We start from the raw sequence: 18,120 nt of genomic DNA, 5'->3' as shown, positions 1-18,120 counted from the left end.
TTTAGCTCCGTCTGCTCAAGGCCAACCAGACCACCCCCCATGCTCTGGTCATGACTCTGCATGTCCCTTCTCACCTCGGCAGCCACAGGGATGCCCCCAGTTCTCCTTACCTGGCAGCCTCAGCCCCATATGAGCTCCTTCTCTCTCACGATGGAAGGTACCTGGGACCTCTGTGCTCTCCGCTGACCACACAGAGACGCTGCTGAGGTTGGTGCTGCCTTCACCTGGGCTGGGCCCAGACCTGCCCTCTTATTCACCTCCCCCTCGTGACTCACTGACAGTCAAGCCAGAGGCTCTGCGGCGGCGGGTGCTCTCCACTACCCTCTTTCTTCTCCATCCTATCCTGTCCTGTCGGGGCAAACACAGAGCTGGCTCACAGCAGACCCAGCAGGGACCTCCCTCTATCAGCTGTTAACTCTCCAAAGCTCTCGCGTAAACGAACAAAACTCCACCCTAACCCACGCCCTTCTGCTACCCCAGCTGGTGCCAGTTTTAGCTTTATTTTGCTTTTGCTCTGAGTATCTCCAGGTGCAGTTTCCCCCATTCTCTCTTCTGCGTCTCCAGCACTCTATGTGGGGGGCTGTCCTTCCAAAGACCCAATGACGGTCCCAAACAAGGGTCTGTCCTATCTTCTCTGACTTGGTAACAACTGATATTGTGGGTGACACTCCACAACACATGTGACTCTCAGTATGGTGACCCTTGATGGTGCCGGCTGCTCCCTCCTGCATACGCTTCCCTGGCCAACCTCTCCTCTTGCCCTTTTTTATCTACTCATGTGTCTCTCTCTCCTGCCTGGGCCTGGGGGCAGAAACTCTCACAGCACAGGGCCTGGCACTCAGAGGTGCCCCAGGAATGTTGGATCAATGCATAAAGGAAAGAGAGAAGGAACTAGCTTTTGGTGCTACTGTATGTTCTGTTTTCTAATTTATTTCTGCTCTTATCTTTGTTTCTGTATTCTTATTCTTTTCTTGTATTCTTTTTTCCCTCCAATAAGAACATAATTTATATGCTGCAGTCATTAATTTTTTAAAATAATAAAAACATTTAAAATTATGAATTCCTTCTAAGTACAATTTGGGAGCACCGCCACATAATTTATGGCATTTGTTATCAAGGCACTTGGAAAAGTCATTTTCTTTTTTTTAAAAATTAATTAATTTATTTATTTTTGGCTGCGTTGGGTCTCCGTTTCTGTGCGAGGGCTTTCTCTAGTTGCGGCGAGCGGGGGCCACTCTTCATCGCGGCGCGCGGGGCTCTCACTATCGCGGCCTCTCTTGTTGCGGAGCACAGGCTCCACACGCGCAGGCTCAGCAGTTGTGGCTCACGGGCCTAGTTGCTCCGCGGCATGTGGGATCTTCCCAGACCAGGGCTCGAACCCGTGTCCCCTGCATTGGCAGGCAGACGCTCAACCACTGCGCCACCAGGGAAGTCCTGGAAAAGTCATTTCCACTTCCAAACTGAATGGGCAGTGACAAAGGAAAAGTTTTTAATTCCCAGGCATTTGTGGTCATATTGGTGATATGCACACAATGAAGTTCTGGTGTATCACACTGAGGTTAGAGATTAGAGGCAATTTCTGCTTCTCTATTTTATAGGTATTTTTCTTTATGGACTAAATAGCTTATTGACATAATGTCTGAACTCTGAACAACAGATAAACCCTTTGCCCTACAGTTTAATTCCTGATATTTGTTAATTTTCCCCTTTCAATTACATGGACTTTCTTTGTCCTTTTATCTTTTACTTTACTAATATCTACTGTGACACCTCCAGTCACAACTGTATTTCTATCCATTTTTTTCTTTTTTAAAATATTGATTGATTGATGTGGACCATTTTAAAAGTCTTTACGGAATTTGTTACACTATTGCTTCTGTTTTATGCTTTGGCCGTGAGGCATGTGGGATCTTAGCTCCCCATGGGGTCTCAGCCTGGACTGCACACTGGGAACCCCTAGGGAGGCCCTCTCAAGATTCTCACGGGCCAGGGAGAGGCTCTGGCACTAGGATTTTTAAAAGAATCCTCCCCCTTCCCTGCCCCAGGGGATTCTCCTTTGCAGTCACAGGAGAACTGCTACTCCTTCCTTCCCTCCCCACCTTTGGTGGATCCAGCTGGTTCTGTTAAAGTGGCCAAGTGATCACCTGAATTTTCCTTTAAAAGTAATTTCGTTTTGGACTCTTCACGCAGTATATGTTCACTGTAGCAAATCATGGAAACAGAGAAATGTACGAAGCAGAAAACAGATGTTTTACATTTTTTTTTCCAACCAGTGATCTGCTGCGGTTTTCAGTCTCTGCAGGTTTACAAACCTGACCGTCTTCCTGCTCCTCCTTCTTCAACGTGTCATCTGTTCAGGGAGTTGAGTTATCCTTCAGACTCTTGGAGCATTTGTTGTCCCTTTTGTAGCCGAATAAACAGTGATTGAACACTTACTGTATTGCATGTTGGGCTGAACGAGAGGCCTCAGGGACCCAAAGATCTCACGGGGACCTTGAGGGACCTTCAGTCTAGTCATTTTATTTTATTATTTATTTATTTATTTGGTTGCACTGGGTCTTAGTTGCAGCAGGCAGGCTCCTTAGTTGCAGCTTGTGGGCTCCTTAGTTGTGGCTTGCTAGATCCTTAGTTGAGGTTCACGGGCTCCTTAGCTGTGGCATGCGAACTCAGTTGCGGCATGCGTGTGAGATCTAGTTCCCTGACCAGGGATCGAACCCGGGCCCCCTGCATTGGGAGCGTGGAGTCTTATCCACTGTGCCACCAGGGAAGTCCCAGTCTAGTCATTTCAAAAGGCCTTCTGTGTGGATCCCAGGTGCCTTCTTTTTTCCTTTTCTTGTCGTTTTTCCTGGAGATTAATGTGTTGAACTTTGTTATGGGTCAGGTTTTCTTTGTTTCACACAATTTTCTAGGTTTTCAATGGAATTTAAGGGGAAGCTGTTACTTCCCCTCTGCCACATCTCCTCCCCAAAAAGCCCCAAGAAAAGTCACTTTTCTTCTTTAACCTTCAGTTGCCATGGACACACGTCTGCGCCCAGCGCAGTGCGGCCGTAACCTGGGGGCGCCCTCCCCGTTTCTGCCCTGAGCATCAAGTCCCTGGCCCTCGGGGCCGGGCAGCTCAGGTGCGAGGGGTGGGTTCCTCCCTGTCAGCCTGTCACTGCTGCTCTCAGCGGAGTTACGAGAACGGGGCCAAATGGGCTGGGGCAGCCGGCGGGTGTTTGCGGGTGTGTGACAGAGCCCCACAGGCTGGGAGACACTGATGGTCATGGTTTCCCTCTCGCCGTGATGAGCACACAGGTCACAGCCCCACAATCTTCTCAGTGGTGCAGAATTGGCCGTGTGGGGCTTTGTTTTTCATTTTTCAAAACAGAGGCAAATGCTCTATGCTATGAAAACAGGGCACACACAGGACATCCACAGCGTTGAGGGAGGGGTGCGAATGCCAGTGGGAAACACCCCATCACCTTGGAAACCCTCTCCCTGGGGGTCCCTCTCCCCACGGAGCCTCACAGAGGGGTCAACTTCAAGCCAGCGCCCCAGCCAGCTGCGCCAGAGCCCCTTCTGGAAGGAGACAGGCATCTTTACGAAGCACAGCAAACACTGCAGGAAGGTAAACACAGCTCAGGCCCAGCACTGTGGCCCAAAGACAAGTGCGATGAGACCCCGAGAGGCACCCAGACCTCCCCACTGGGCAGGACCGTTCGGGTCCCAAGGATGGGAAAGGCCAGCAGGGGTCCCTGAGGCTCCGCGGGAAGCAAAGTGCAGGGTTTCAGGCAATGGCACCAACATGGACCAAAGGTGTCCGAGACACCCTCCCTCCGCGGTGACCCAGGCCCCAGACAAGAGTGATTAACAAAATCAAGAGTGCGGAGGCCCCAGCTGGGGGGTCTCGACTGAAAGGGAAACATTGGCCCCTGCCCACCAGGAGGCTCGCTGCCCCAAAAACGGCCCAGCCTGGAAGGCCCAACACAAGAGCTGGGTCTTGGTCCTCCAATCCCTTTCCTGCCTGCCTTCTTCCTTCTCTGTTCCCCACCCTGGTGCTGGTGGGGGAGGACCGCTATTGTCTGAATTGTGTCCCCCCAAATCCACAAGCTGAAGTCCTAACTCCCAGCACCTCCGAATGGGACTGTATTTGGAACAGGGTCTCTAAAGAGCTCATTAAGTTAAAATGAGCTCATTAGGGTGGGCCCTAATCCAATATGACTGGTGTCCTTATAGGAGGGGGAGACTGGGACATAGCAACACCCAGAGAAGGACCATGTGAGGACATGAGGAGAAGGCGGCACCTACAAGCCAAGGAGAGAGGCCCCAGAAGACACCAACCCTGCCGACACCTTGATCTTGGACTTCTGGCCTCCAGAACTCTGAGGCATTATTACATCTCTTTGTATAAGCCGCCCAGGCCGTGGTATTTTGTATGTCAACCCTAGGAAACTCATACAACGGGGGATGGGGTCAAGAAGAGGAGGAAGAGGGTCCAGGCCGTCCCCATTTCTCTCCACCTCTGGTCCTTGGAAGCTCATTTTCTCCAACTTTGGGAGACCCAGAAATGTCATAAGCACCCATTTGTCCCTGTAAGAATCAGTTGTTCAAAACAGAATCACGAATTTCCCCAGAATTGGGACCTAAACAAATGTCCAACCAACACCAGAGACACACCCAACTATGGACTGGTTGTCTCATTTTCGAAACACAAGGCAGCCAGGGAACCCCTGTGGCGCCCACTTTGAGAACCGCCAGGTCATGGAGCTACAAGCCTGTCACCTCAGATCCGTCCAATCAGCAAGGGCTGAAGTGAGGAAGGGAAGAACCGGTACTTTCTCTTCCCTGAGCAGTGCACTCATGGCCTGGTGGTGACCCCAATAAAGAACTGAACGGTAACCTACTGTCTTTCCTTGAAGAGGCCGGGGAGGTGCTTGTGCTATGGGGGGCAGGGGGGCTCCCAGGCTGGTGGTGGGAGGAGAGCCACTCGCCCGCCTCCAGCCCAGCTGCGGGGGACCCACCCGCCTGCTCCTGCACAGCCAGCCTCTGCACGCCCTTACCTTCCCGCCTCCCGGCTGGTGCTTCAGGTTTTCCGTGGAGCCGATCTTGGACTTGACGTTCTTCAGGTCTGGCATGGGCCCCGGGGCGGCCTGCAGGCGGCTCTTAGCTGCAGACGGCGACTTGGGTGGAGTGCGGACCACTGCCACCTTCTTGGGCTCCCGGGTGGGTGGGGTCGGCAGGGAAGGGGTGCGGGAGCGGCTGCCCGGAGTACCTGGGGAGCCGGGGCTGCTGTAGCCACTGCGGTCCCCAGATTTCCCAGATTCACCTGGAAAGGAAGGAGGGCATGAGGCCAGTTAGCAAAGGGCTGTCTGTCCTGGGGTCCATTCCCAGACTCAGGGCTGGATCAGGCACGTGGGAACAAGGTCAGAAGCTCAGTCAAACCAGCAGGAGGCTGCCCTTGGTCCCATTTCTAGAGAAACGTCTCCACTTCCTAGCCTTGCTGCTTTGCGACAGAGATATCCTGCTTCCAAGAGAAGCAGAAGAGTGGTCGCCAAGGACCACCCAGTACCCCCTAGAGGGGGACCAACTCTGCCCTGTGGCCCTGGGGTCAGGAGAGGCTCCAGCTAGCTGTGTGGCCTCAGACAAGTCATTTACCCACTCTGAGCTCAGAGGAAAAAATTGTAATGCCTGCAGTGAGTGAGGCCGGGCAGGGATACCTGGCCTGTGCCCTGAATAAGGGCAATGCAATGGTGGGCCAGGGGCCCATCTGGATCCACTGGACTCTTTAACCACAGCGTGAATTTTAAGCTGTTCGCCAAGTTCAAGGCCCCTTTTCCCTCAGACCCCATCCAAACTCCCAGCTCCTCTGTGGTACCTGGGCTCCACAATGGTATACCTGCTTCGTGTCCATCTGTCCCTGGCTCTCCAAACAAGCCATGCTGTTTCCTGCCGCCCTGCCCTCCCGAGAACCCCCTTCCCGCCAAAGCTATGCGCAGCAAATAGCAGTGCACTTTTCCAGGCACAATGCGGGCGCCAAGCCCTCCAGGAAGGCTGCTGGGCCCATCCCTCTCCCAGCAGAACAGCCCTGGGCTCCCTATCATGCGTCTCTTCCTGCACTTCTCATCCCCCGTCACACTTTAATAGTTGGCTATTCCGTCTGCCTCTTGGATTCGTGTTTCACCAAGTGTGGCCCAGGCAGCCCTGCATCAGAATCTCCAGAGCCACCACGGAGGAGTGGGACCTGTAAGATGCAGATTTCCAGGCCCCATCTAGACCTGATAGGACAGAATCTCTAGGGGTGGGGCCTGCAAAATTGGTGCCCCCCACCCTCTGCCCCCAGGCACACAGGCTGGCTGGTGGACCTGGTGGTGGCTTCAAATTCTTTTCCGCACCACTGAATTGCAGAGTGACCCGAGGCAAGTTACTCGACCTCCCCGGGACCAGCACAGTGACCGTCACCCACAGGATGCCAGTGCGATCTCACATGTAACCTGGTCAGGGCCAGTGCAGACCTCCAGCCCCCGTATCAGCTCGAGGCACGTCCTCCCCTGGGCCCACCACAGCCCTCGGCTGAAGTGACAGCACGCAGGATTAGAAAGGCCCGTCGGACAGACATATCCGCACAAACCGCACGAAGAAAGAAGCAGGAATTCGGACTGTTCCAACTTCAGGCTCAACGTGGGAAACCTATGTTTCAGAAGCACGTCCTCCCGGCTCTAAAAACCTAAGCCAACCAAGAGCCACACGCGCAAAAGGCATGAGCCCGCTGGGCGAGGCAGGCTCAGAATTACCTCTCTCAGATTTTGCCCCTCCAGGGGGTGGTTTTTTCTGCACTTGCTTGGTAGCTTAAAAATAAAAATCCACAGAGAGCCTCGTTATCATCGAGCTTAAAGAGGCCTTAATGAGTGTTTTCTTACGGGCGCCCAGTCTTGCCCAGCCAGGCCATCCGCAGAGGCGAGAAAGGCGGGGAACGGGGTCAGGGAGCAGGGGCCCCATCTGGCCGGAAACAAGGCCAACTTGGGGGAGATCTGTCCACCCAAGAGCAGGTAAGATCCAAAGAGAAACACACGTTCTTGTTTCCAGTTATGACTCCAGCTGCGTGAATCAACTGGCATAATGTCCAGTGAAAAAAAGCAGGGTCAAAATCATGTAAAAATTCCAGTCACAAGTCTGTAAATTACCCCCTATCATCTGTATTGTATACATGAGGAAAAACCCTGTGGGAGAAAACCCACGTACGGGCCTCAATGAGCGGGTGTCCATGCAGGCCCCACTCTACGGCAACCTCGAGAAACATCACGGCCAAGACACGCAGCAGACAAGGGCTCTGAGCGGCTCCCCCCCCGGGGCCAAGGCCTCGTGCACAGCCCATATAAGAGCCACAGGGCCCCTGAGCCAGCGCAGGCCAGACGCCCCCCGAGTCATGCACAGTCTAAACCCAGTTTCCTGGGACAGTCTCCAGGGCAGTGAGACGGGGGCACTCAGCCTGGCTGTCCCCAGTGGAAGCAAAATGGCTCAACTGAAGCCTTGCCTGGTACTCAAAACCGAGTGGGTCTTACTCACAGGAGCCCAGGGGAACGGGCCCAGCGTGTGACTGCGTAGCTAAGATTCTTTAGTTCTGTCAGAGGGTCCCTAACATCCCAGCAAGTTAGCAGGGGCCGTGCCCTGTGTGAGGTCACCTATAGTGACCTAACCCTCATTTGGGGACTGAAAAACACCTCCCAGGGGCCCTGGATGTGGGGTCCAAGGATCTCAGAGAAGCCCCTTTTCCGTCAGTTATTAGTCTTACGGCTGCATTTTCCTCGTGCTTAAAAGTCTGGTTAGACTTAGTCGAGCCTCGATTTCTTCATGGTAAAAAGTGGGGATTCGATATCTAGTTCAGAAAATTAAAAGAATTAGAAAATGAACATTCGGTGCTTAGTAGACTGCAGGCGTCGATCAGCTACCAGAGCTTAACTGTCAGGGCCTCCACAGCGAGCTCTCCCCCCCACTTGGATTCCAGAGAATCTCCCTCTTACCAGTGCCCGGCGGGGTCTTCGGGGTGGGCGTGGTTTTCGCTGGGATCCGGGTGGCGTTGGCCAGGCCCTTCTGGCCTGGAGGGGCCGCTCCCCGGGGTGTGGTGATCTTCGTTCCAGGTTTACCATCCGCCCCCTGTAAACCGAAGCACGGTAGAGTGGTTTTTACGACTGGGAAAGGTTCCTGCCACCCGGTGTCAATGCCAGCCCCATTCAACCACCGTGACTCCAAATGAGGCTAAGGTCGGGGTGACACTCTGCCAGCCAGATACAACAAATGTCCTCTACAATGACGAGGGTCTGCCGGGCACACAAATCCACAGCCCCTCCCAAATGCCTACCTTTTCCTCCTGGAGGGACATTTTACATGAGTTATCTGCAAGAGCTGAGCTAATGTATTTAATAAAAAGTCAGCAGAGCTTATAGCGATGATCGAGTTCATCATCCAACCAGTGTCAGCAGGCAGGACATCTGTAGACTCTTCCTAGGTGGACACCATTCTCTGACTCCCTTAGGGATTTATCTGACTGGTGGTGGTTAGTTTCAGAGGGACGCGGAGACAGTTCGTTGAAACTGACCGAGAGTGCTAACAGAGCTCGGCCCTATCCTCCTGTTCTCTCCCAAACAAGCCTCAGGCTTCAGCACCACCTCAGGTGTGCTAAGAGCCCTCGGCGGGTGAACACCAGCATCAATTAGCAAACTGGCCAAAGGTGGAGCCCAGGTGCACATGCACAATCAGCTGACTGGGGACAGTGACTGGGTCTGGGGACCCAGTTGATGACCTTGACATATAACACAAACTCAAAGAAGAAACTGACATGAACTGAGGACCACGAGATGGTTCAGGAAGGAGTAAACTGGTGGGACAGGCATGGCTGCAGAGTGATGCTGTCCGACCCAAAATGAGGGCAACCTGGAAGCACCCCCGGTTACCAAAGTCAGAAATGGACAAAGGAACCCAAACAAGAGTGGTGATTTCCAAGCCAGGGTCCCCTCCGGTGCCTTAGGGGCTGCTGCCACGAGGGCTGAAGGGGCGCCAAGAAGGATGGCGCTGTGCCTCCTTTTCCTTGTTTCAACCAGAATTTTAACTGTTCTACGTGGCGCTTCTAGGTAAGAGCTTATCCAAAGAAAGGTCTTTGCAGCTAGAAAAGCATACACTTGAAAACCACAGTAGAGCAGCCTGATTCTTTGCAAAGGTGGTTTCCTTACCTTGACTTTCATCTCCTTTGCTCCAGAACTGCCAGTTCGGGGTGTGACAGAAGAGACGTGTTTAGGAGAGGAAGATGGCTCTGGGCACACGGCGGGGCTGGAGGGTTTGATCAAAGGGTCTGAGCTACCAGGAGTGGGGCGTTTGGAGCTAAGGCAAGGCCTACTGCTCAGGGTTTTAGCAGAGGAAGGTGTGGATGTCTTAAACATAAACATGAATAAAATCAAAATAAAAGTCAGCACATGGGAGAAATGAACAAACTGAAAAAAGGACAGTGATTACAAATAAATAAGACAGGTAATGGTTTAACGCCGTGATCTCCAAACTGTTTGGATCACGTACCCTTATCAGTCCTTCTTATCAGGAAGAACAGAAAGTGACCACGCAGCTCATGTACTTCTAGTTATGCATCAGCTAATACATATACTACGATGCTAACATATGATGAACATTATGAAACTTTCATATGGCAGAACTTGGAAAATGGATAGACTTTCTGGTACGTTCTTTCTCCAGCCCATTGGATCTACTTCAGCTCTGCCCTTTGGAGACCACTGGTTCAAAGGTGTCTTGCACCCAAAGAGTTGATGGACGTCGCCAAAAGTATGTGATTCTTAGGATGTTTCTCAAGAAAACATCTCCAGTGGGTCATGGGTCAGAAGTGTCCCAGGTTCTGCTTAATTCCACGTGGTTTTCTGGTCCTCGGGGGGTTTCTGAAGACCGGCTGGCAGGATTTCAGGACGGCGTCCACGGCATCATGGCCCACGTGTCCACTCAGCATGGAGGGTGTGTCAGCCCCACTCCGAGCTCGGCAGCCACCAAGCCGATCTGCTCAGAGCTCCCAAAACAGTCTCCTCGTGCCCCCGGGCCTTTGCCTGTGCTGGTCCTACTCCTTAGAATACCTCTTCTCACTGCTACGTCACCAGCCCCCTTCATACTTCCTTCTCGGCCTGCCTCACAGGTCCTCTCTTCTAGGGCTTTTCCAGGACCCTCCGCCTCAGGCTGGAGATCCGTTTCTTGCTCAGTACTCCCTCAGCCCCCTAAGTAAATGGTATTTTCTAGATATATCTTAACTATATCTGTGTGCGTGTATGTATAGAGATACATATTTGCTGAGCCTAGACCTGTAGCCGGAAGTGTAAAACGTGCAAAATTCAAACCTCATTGCAGAAAATTCAAACACACCTTCCTTTACTGTGAACGTCTTAATTCAAACTATGCTGAGGCAACTACAATTAGTTAATCATAACTTGCTGCCCGCCCTTCCCTGGCCCAAGCGTCCATGGATAAACGCCAGAAGTTTAAAAGTTTGCGTAAAAACACAAAGCACTTTGAATGACGGTTGTACTTCAGGGACAAACGCTCTCCACATGTTACATATAAAGACTGATTCAGATACAAAGCATGGCTTCTTGAGCAACTTGATGGCAGCAGAGAGGTTTCATGGTTTTGTCAGCTTACCTTGGATTTTTTGTCATCGGGTCCAGCCCCATCTTTGCCTTTACTGCCCGTGCGAGCTGAGAAAATAGAAAATGAGAATGTATGTTACACCCATTAGCACAGCTCACAAAGAGCCCGATGGAGTGGAGCTGATTTCTCGGGATCCATACAACATGACTTGTTCAGTTGGGCCAGTGGAAATCCAGGTGATTCTCTTTCCCCTCGAATCTGTTAGGTTCTCGTTGTTAGTATCAACACAGCACACCGGAGCCATTGCTTGGAGCACCCTGACAAGAGGGGGCAGCAGGCTGGCCGAGGGCAGGGACATGCAGAGGAGGAACTGTTCCGGGCGTATGTTGGCACAGAGGCAATCAGGGAAGGTAGACAGTGCAGGACCACCTCTCACAGGCTCCCTCCCTGTCTCTGTCGGGCTCAGCCTCCCCCAGCTGGGGCCAACCCCACTCCAAGGAGGGGCATTTGGAAAACCCAGGGCCACGGATGGGGCAGCTCAGCCAGGCTCCGGTCCCTGCAGGACCCTCTGCTCATTCAAGGGCCAAGGGGTGTAGGCTGTTTTTCCAGAGCCTGCCCCTCACTAATGGGGGCTTCGGTGACCAGCCCCAGCTGGCTCTCTGACAAGCCCATCCCACCCTTGACCCAACCCTGAAGGGTCTTCTCACCACTTACAGGCTCTCCCAGGAGGACTAATGCTTGCCATTTCTCCAAGTTGCCAACAATCTAGCTACCGTCAAACATCCTATAGATAACCTCTGGATTTTAGGACCAAACCGTTGACGGCTTTTGTGTTGGAAAGCCACACCCCTTGGTGAAACCAATCCACTTGTCTACCAGTGTCACCTCTAACTCACGCCTGCTACTGGCATTCATTATTGAAAACTAATTATAGGTTTCTGTCTTCGGCTTCGATATTGTATTTCCCCTGCTCCAAGGACAACGGGGCTGCTTGGAGCATCTCACTGGTTACTGGAGACCAGATTTCTAGAGTGACCAGCACTGATGACCTAGCCCAGAGGTTTTCAAACTTTACTATGCAGCAGAACCCCATTGGGAGAGATTCCTAAAATACAGAATCCCGGGCTCACTCTGAGACAGTAAGCCTAAGGTGGGGCCCAGGAATCTGCATTTTAATAAGAGCCCCAGGTGGACCTGGTTCACATCTTTTGCCCCAGTGACCATCATCATCTATGTCACAACAAAAGCATCTGCTAGATCAGCATTTCCCAGTGCTGACTGGTGAATTGGGGAAATGCATGCCATGTATCCTTCTCAGAGGGTCATAATGTACATTAGAATATTAAAGGCTCTGACAAGTCCTGCTGCAGCAAACCCTGTTTAACTTGGTTTTACCTGTTTTTTTCCCCAAACTAATTGGACCATGGAACTCTTTTTTCCCTGGACACACCTATCAACATCCAGTGGACCAGTATTCAATAAAATGCCACTTCAGGAAACACTGTTGTAATCTGTCAAGTCACAGTATTTTGTCCCATACTATTTTGGAGTTTAGGATATTTTAAAGTAGGACTCTTTCTCTGACTTAAATTTTAAATACAGGTTCCTTTATCTATAACATTTCAAAGTTTTCACAACGAGTAGACTCTAATCCACATTTAACAGATGTCTGCAACTGACAGCTGAAGTAGCCTCAATTTCTGGGCCCCGCAAATAATTCTAAAATGCTACAGGACCTAAATATATGAATGCGCCCGACTTGTGGCCACGAGGCCCCCTCTGGAGTATAAACTGTCCTCTCACTGACAGGACACAGACCCTGACCCTTGGGAACCTCCCCTCCCATCTCTCCAGCTCCTGAAGGGCTGCTGCAGAGACGCTTCCCAGGGCTCAGACTGGGCCAGGGCTGAGACCCCTGTGATCCCAGCACAGGGACTGCCTGGGCTCTGCCGAGGGAGGAGGAGGTGTTTTCTTCCACAGGGAGTTTTTGTTCCTGCTCGCTGTCTATCCTGCCACAAGGCAGGGTGGAGTGCAGTGGGGGTGGGGACTCTGGGCCACCTCCAAATGCTTGTGTGTGTCGCCAGCTACACGTGATGTGTTGTCCACTGACAGAGCCGAAGAAGACAGGCATGTGCCCTCTGACTCTCCGGGCTAGGAGGACACACTTCAGGACCTTCTGGAAGGCACTGTGGTATATAGGGAAGGAAGGGCCTTTCGGAGCAGACCTACCTGGATTCCGAACCTGGCTCCATCATCTAATACTCAGTGACCTTCAGCAAGGTACTTTACCTCTCCGAGCCTCAGTTTCCTCATCTGCAAAGTGGGGCTAATTATGCCCACTTGGGAGGGTTGGGAGGGTTCTAGACAATGAATTTGAAACACATAACAAGCCCTCCAAAGTGGGAGGAGCCGCTGTGCTCTCTGTGGAGTGTGGCCCACCAGCCTCCAGCGGGCCGATGGAACCTTGTGGATAAATCAAGGGGCCCGAGAAGCGAACAGGGCAGAAAGCACGGGGCGGGGGGTGTCAGTGGCATGCAAGACGGCGGGCAAGCGTGAGAGGAGCCTGAGGGCAGGAGGAGGCGGGAGGGTGAGCTGAGGCCCAGGTGGCCGGTTTGGTGGCTGTTCCCGGGGGGCCTTGGAAGCGGCAGGAGCCATGGAGGGGCCGGAAGCTCAGTGGCAGTGCCCGCAGCCTGGGTGGCACACAAGGTCGCCGGGCAGGAGCAAAGGAGCTCAAGACACAGACCTTTGAGTTGAGGAACCCGGCTGACGGGCTTCCCCGGCAGACCAGCTGCAGGCTGCTTTTCAGATGGTTCTGGAAGGTCAGTCTTTTTTGTGTCCTTGCCCTCAGAGGGGCCCCAGGGCTCTTGCTCTGCTCCAGAGGCCCCAGGAAGTGCAGCCCCTTCCAAATCCACCTCCGAAGGTCCCTGTTCCTTCTGCACATTGGCTTTGATTTCCACGTGGAACATGAACTCGGGGGGCCCGTCGTGCCCTTCCGCTGGGGGTCCCTCCCCGGGCCCATCGGGCTCTGAGACCCGGGTCTCTGCAGAAGCTTTAGAGAGGAAATCGACAGGGAGGGGGATGGCACCCTTGGCTGGGAAACCAGGGATCCCAGGGGCTTCTCCGGAAACCGCCTCGGGGGTTGGCCCGCCTCGGGTGGTGGGGCTCTGCAGACGTGGGGAGACCTGGGAGGGAAAGGGGTCCTGGGGAGAGGACTCATCAGTGTCGCGGTCTTCATCCACCTCCTCGCCCCCCAGCCTCTCTTTGCCCTGCTCCCTCTTCAGAGGCGGCCCCTCCTGGGTCAGTTCTCCCAGAAGCTGGCGCTCCAGCAGCTCAGAGCCGCAGCGGCTGCCGTCTGCATCCTCAGGTTCTGGCCCCGAATGCTGGTGTGTGGCCTCTCTGGGGCCTTCGGGCAGGATGGGAGCCCCAGGCATGTCAGACACGTGCTGGCAGGTCAGACCTGGGGTCCCGGGGTCCATGGCCTCACCTCCACGGAGCCCTGTTTCCCTGAGGAAGCTTTCCTGGACAAGCTTGACACTCCCAGGCTCCGTCTGGAGGCATCCAGGGTAGGTGGGCTTCGGAAAGGCCAGCCCCTCCTCGGCCTGCTCCCTTCGCTTTGGTCCCCACTCCTGGTGGGGCTCCTGAGGGCCTCCTGGTGGGAGAGGTGGCTGGCAGACAGGATGATGCTGGGAAAAGTGAGAGATCGCCAGGACAGGAGCTTCTGGCTGTTTCTCCCCCAGATGCAGCTCGGAGACCCCAGAAGCTTCTTGGCCGTGTGCAGGCTGGACCTGAGAGCTAAGCCCATTAGCAGGGGGCCTCTCAGACACTTCCCTCTGCTGGCCCGGAACTCTCCTCTCCTCTGGGTTTGAAGAGGCGGAGGTGGCAAAAGGTTAGCAAGAGTGCATTAAGTGTTTAAGAGAGGGGACACACTTTTGAAAGAAGAAAAGGACATTTAAATGGCATCTCAAGCCCACCTAACCAAGAAAAAGGAGCCCACGCTCTGGGCTCACCCTCGTTGCTTTTCTTTGCTCAGAATGAAAGGTCTCTCGGTCTATCTGCCGCCCACTTGCTGGGTGAGCACCTCCCCTCTCTGGGCCTCAGTTTTCTCATCTTTGGACCAAAGCCCCATCTCATGCCAGCATCATCTCCTCTGCCCCTTGTGGGTTTGCTTGGGCTCCGAGCATCCTGTCATTAACTGGGGCTGCCTCGTGCTAACTCCAACAGCCACGAAGCTTGTCCTCCTCTCCAGGGACAGCCAGCCTCCCGAAGACTCTGGCCTCTAGCTGGGACCTGGCTGGGGCGCAGTGAGGATCTCTTTTCCTCTCCTCTCTCTGTTCCCCCTTTTCGCTGAATGAAACCAGCAGATGCCTACAAACCCACCCTGACAGATTTGAAAAACCCAAAACGTATCACCATCAGGGCTCAAGTCTTTTCTAAGAGACCTGCCATGAGACCCCAGGAAACAGAAACACGGTTCAGGTGTATCCAGCTCGTGGATTATGGACAGCCTTCTGCACGAGGTGAGGCGACCACCGTGGCAGTAAAGGTGGTCTGCACAGCAAAGACATGCGCGGCCCACGGGGACCATTTGCTTCAGCCCTATCACACCACTTGCCATGTGCCAATCCAGTGGATGGAGGGCACACTTCCCTTTTTATTGCTTCATTCATGCGACATTCATGTGAATCCCTCCTTAAAGTATCTGTGTATTGGGACGTCCCTGGTGGCGCAGTGGTTAAGAATCCACCTGCCAATGCAGGGGACACGGCTTTGATCCCTGCTCTGGGAAGATCCCACATGCAGCGGAGCAACTAAGCCCGTACGCTACAAGTACTGAGCCTGTGCTCGAGAGCCCGTGAGCCACAACTACTGAGCCTGTGTGCCACAACTACTGAAGCCCACGCGCCTAGAGTCCGTGCTCCACAGCAAGAGAAGCCACCGCGGTGAGAAGCCCGCGCACCGCAACGAAGATCCAACACAGCCAAAAATAAATTTTAAAAAATGTATCTGTGTATTAAGGACAGGAGATGTATGCTCATTGGTTCTCCTAATAAACATCCTGTATTTGTTTTAACTCCCAACTCTTCAAACATCCTACCTAGTTCCAGAACAACTTCACGGCTCTCCTCTAAACAAAATCTGGAACCCCAAAGGATTGGGGGTCTTGGAAGAGAAAGAGATTGGATGAGAGGAGGGGAAGGAGGTGGGAGAACAAAGGTGTCCACACACATGGGTAACACGTCCCTCTCGCCCCAACCCAGTCGGAGTCCTTGCAGCTGCCCACTGGACCCTTATCAAGAGGCCCGGCTCACCCTTACCTCCCACCCCTACACCGGGGCCTTGAGCCCACCATCTCACTCATCTCGTGTTCCTAGCATCGCCACAGAGCCTGCCACAAGGCCAGGGATCGGTACATGAAGGCGTGTCAGGAAAACGTGCTGATTTCCGCCTTCCGCGGGGTCTACAGGCACCTCGCGGGGGCCCTTGCTCAGTCTCGGGGAAGAACCGCCCAAACGACAGAGACGGAGGAAACAAGCTGGGCAGCGGGCAGCCTGAGCAGGTGCCTCAGTGCCTCTTCTTCCCAACCCACCGCTCAACAGACCAGAAGCGGCAGCAGCTGCCGGTCCTTACACCCACTGACGGGCCAGGTCCCCAGCGCCTTCTGGAAAAAGCTTTCCTCCAGAGCTTCCTAGAAATTGCTCGTGATGTGGATGTTACTGTACTCTGATATGCTGCAGGACTTTAAAAGCCCCTCATTAAATAGAAACAAGGGCACCAAACATACAGAGTAAATACAGCCTGAAAAGTTACCAATAGATGATAGTACAGCATATGTGTGCATGTGTGCGTGTGCATGTGTGTGTGAGGAACCTTAGCTCAAGCCATTGCACTCCTGGAGGAAGGAGCCAGGCTGGGAGAACATTCTATTCAGCTCCCAGAAGACTGTAAAGTGCTCAGTAAATATTAAACGTAGCAATCACGGGGGGTGGGTCCAAGGTAAAAAATATTTGGGAAAACACAGTTTGATGTGATAAATTTGTGTCCCCACACTCCCTTGGGAGACCTGGTCCTGGAGACACTCACAGAAGAAAGGTCTACCCTGGTGTGAGCAGGGGTGAGATGGGTAGGGTCCCCCCACACCTAATACTCAGCCAATTGCAGCTCCATCCTGAAACATCTTTTCTGTCTTAGTACTTCATGAACACAGGCTGCCAGAGGTTTTCCCTCTGCAGCAGGAAATCAAGAAAGAGATAATAGCTGTGCTTTTGTATACATGGCTCTCCCTAAATCTGCTTGTTTTTGTACAAAATAGACTGCAGGCCTGTGTCAAATAAAATGTTTGCGGATCACCAGTGTGCCTGAATTTCACAAGGTTCCACTAGAGGGCGCTTGGGCTTGGCCATTTGGACCAGCAGCTCCAGTCGAGACATTAAATATTGGCCTTGGGAGTAGAGGTAGAAACCTCCACGTGTTCACAGATTTGGTGCCAATTTCCCACTGCAGATGTTACCTGGTGTTCATCTTTATATCTATATGACTCTAGGCCAGTGCTGGGAAAGTCAAAAATTCAGTTAGCACAAAAGTAAAGTTTCTAGGAAAGCTGATGGCCTGATCTTTTTGTTGCATGGAATACGTTTTAGGGGCATGGAGACATAGCCTGCAGTAAAAATTGGTAGAAAAAACTCATTCATTTCTTTTTATGGAAATAGATCATCATTTCCAGAGGTTATAAAAACCTCTAATTTTACCTAAAAGCTGCAAACCATAACCTAAAAGAAACAGGAGGCAGGATTCTAGTTATTTAACGCATAGACTGAGGTTTCTCCTTATAATAATTATCCCTTCCAATATTTTCTGAAGCTCTTTGTAAGCCTAAGAATGAAAACACGCCTTTCCATGACATGTGAGATGAGAAACCCTAGCCCACTAGGGCAGGGACCCCTGGGGAGCAGAAATGTGCAGTTAGGCTTCAAAACACCTTCAAGGAGACATTTGTTCGGGGCCCAGAGTCTTCCTAAAGTCGGATGGCCCCAGTGGTGGCGCTATACAAATCCCAAATCACTTTCTGGAGAAAAGAACAGTGTTTTCCCTGCTTTCTTACAATCTAGAAGCTTCCACATTACACAGTAGACTGTCAAATTCATTTATGCAGCAAATGACGGAAAACAAACCCAGCTAGGTTGTATTGGCGGTCTCCGTTTCCTAAGATCAGGAATCTCTAGGATTTAAAAAATTGAGTTCTTAAAACATTTATGCTCAGTGATTATACAGGGTTGCTTTTCTTGAGCACAGCAGTTTTGGTCCCTGAGAAGAAAATCATAATAAGGTTTGAAGGCTGCACAGAAGAAAGTTGAAAAGAAATAGCTCAGTGGTGATTTGGTTGAAGCTTTGCTCCCGGGACAGGCCAGAGGGCCGCCTACAGGGGAAATCACTCATCGTACATATCTGTGTTTCTGCTGGTCCTTGATTCTCGACTCTCCATGCTGGGCAGGGCCAGCTTCTTTCAGAACA

The 18,120-nt window shown here is 52.5% G+C and overlaps 1 protein-coding gene across 2 annotated transcripts in view; it reads right to left on the bottom strand.

Annotated features, from left to right (window-relative positions):
• Positions 1-14,189, bottom strand: part of MAPT (microtubule associated protein tau) — a 31,719-nt gene extending 17,530 nt beyond the window's left edge. Inside the window, exons 1-5 of one of the 2 annotated variants that reach the window (XM_028498075.2) lie at positions 13,355-14,189; positions 10,663-10,718; positions 9,204-9,401; positions 7,998-8,130; positions 5,040-5,305 (exon numbers count right to left, since the gene is read on the bottom strand). In XM_028498075.2, the coding sequence (XP_028353876.1) occupies positions 5,040-5,305; positions 7,998-8,130; positions 9,204-9,401; positions 10,663-10,718; positions 13,355-14,087 (1,386 nt within the window). In that variant the 5' untranslated portion in view covers positions 14,088-14,189. The remainder of the gene's footprint in view (positions 1-5,039; positions 5,306-7,997; positions 8,131-9,203; positions 9,402-10,662; positions 10,719-13,354) is intronic. The other variant, XM_028498076.2, reaches the window with a different exon arrangement.
• Positions 14,190-18,120: the final 3,931 nt, after the last annotated feature.

This window comes from Physeter macrocephalus, chromosome 14 (genome assembly GCF_002837175.3).
Source record: "Physeter macrocephalus isolate SW-GA chromosome 14, ASM283717v5, whole genome shotgun sequence".
In the NCBI taxonomy this organism is placed as follows: domain Eukaryota; kingdom Metazoa; phylum Chordata; class Mammalia; order Artiodactyla; family Physeteridae; genus Physeter; species Physeter macrocephalus.
Note: the sequence above shows the minus strand (reverse complement) of the source record. Positions and strands in the feature narration are given on the sequence as shown.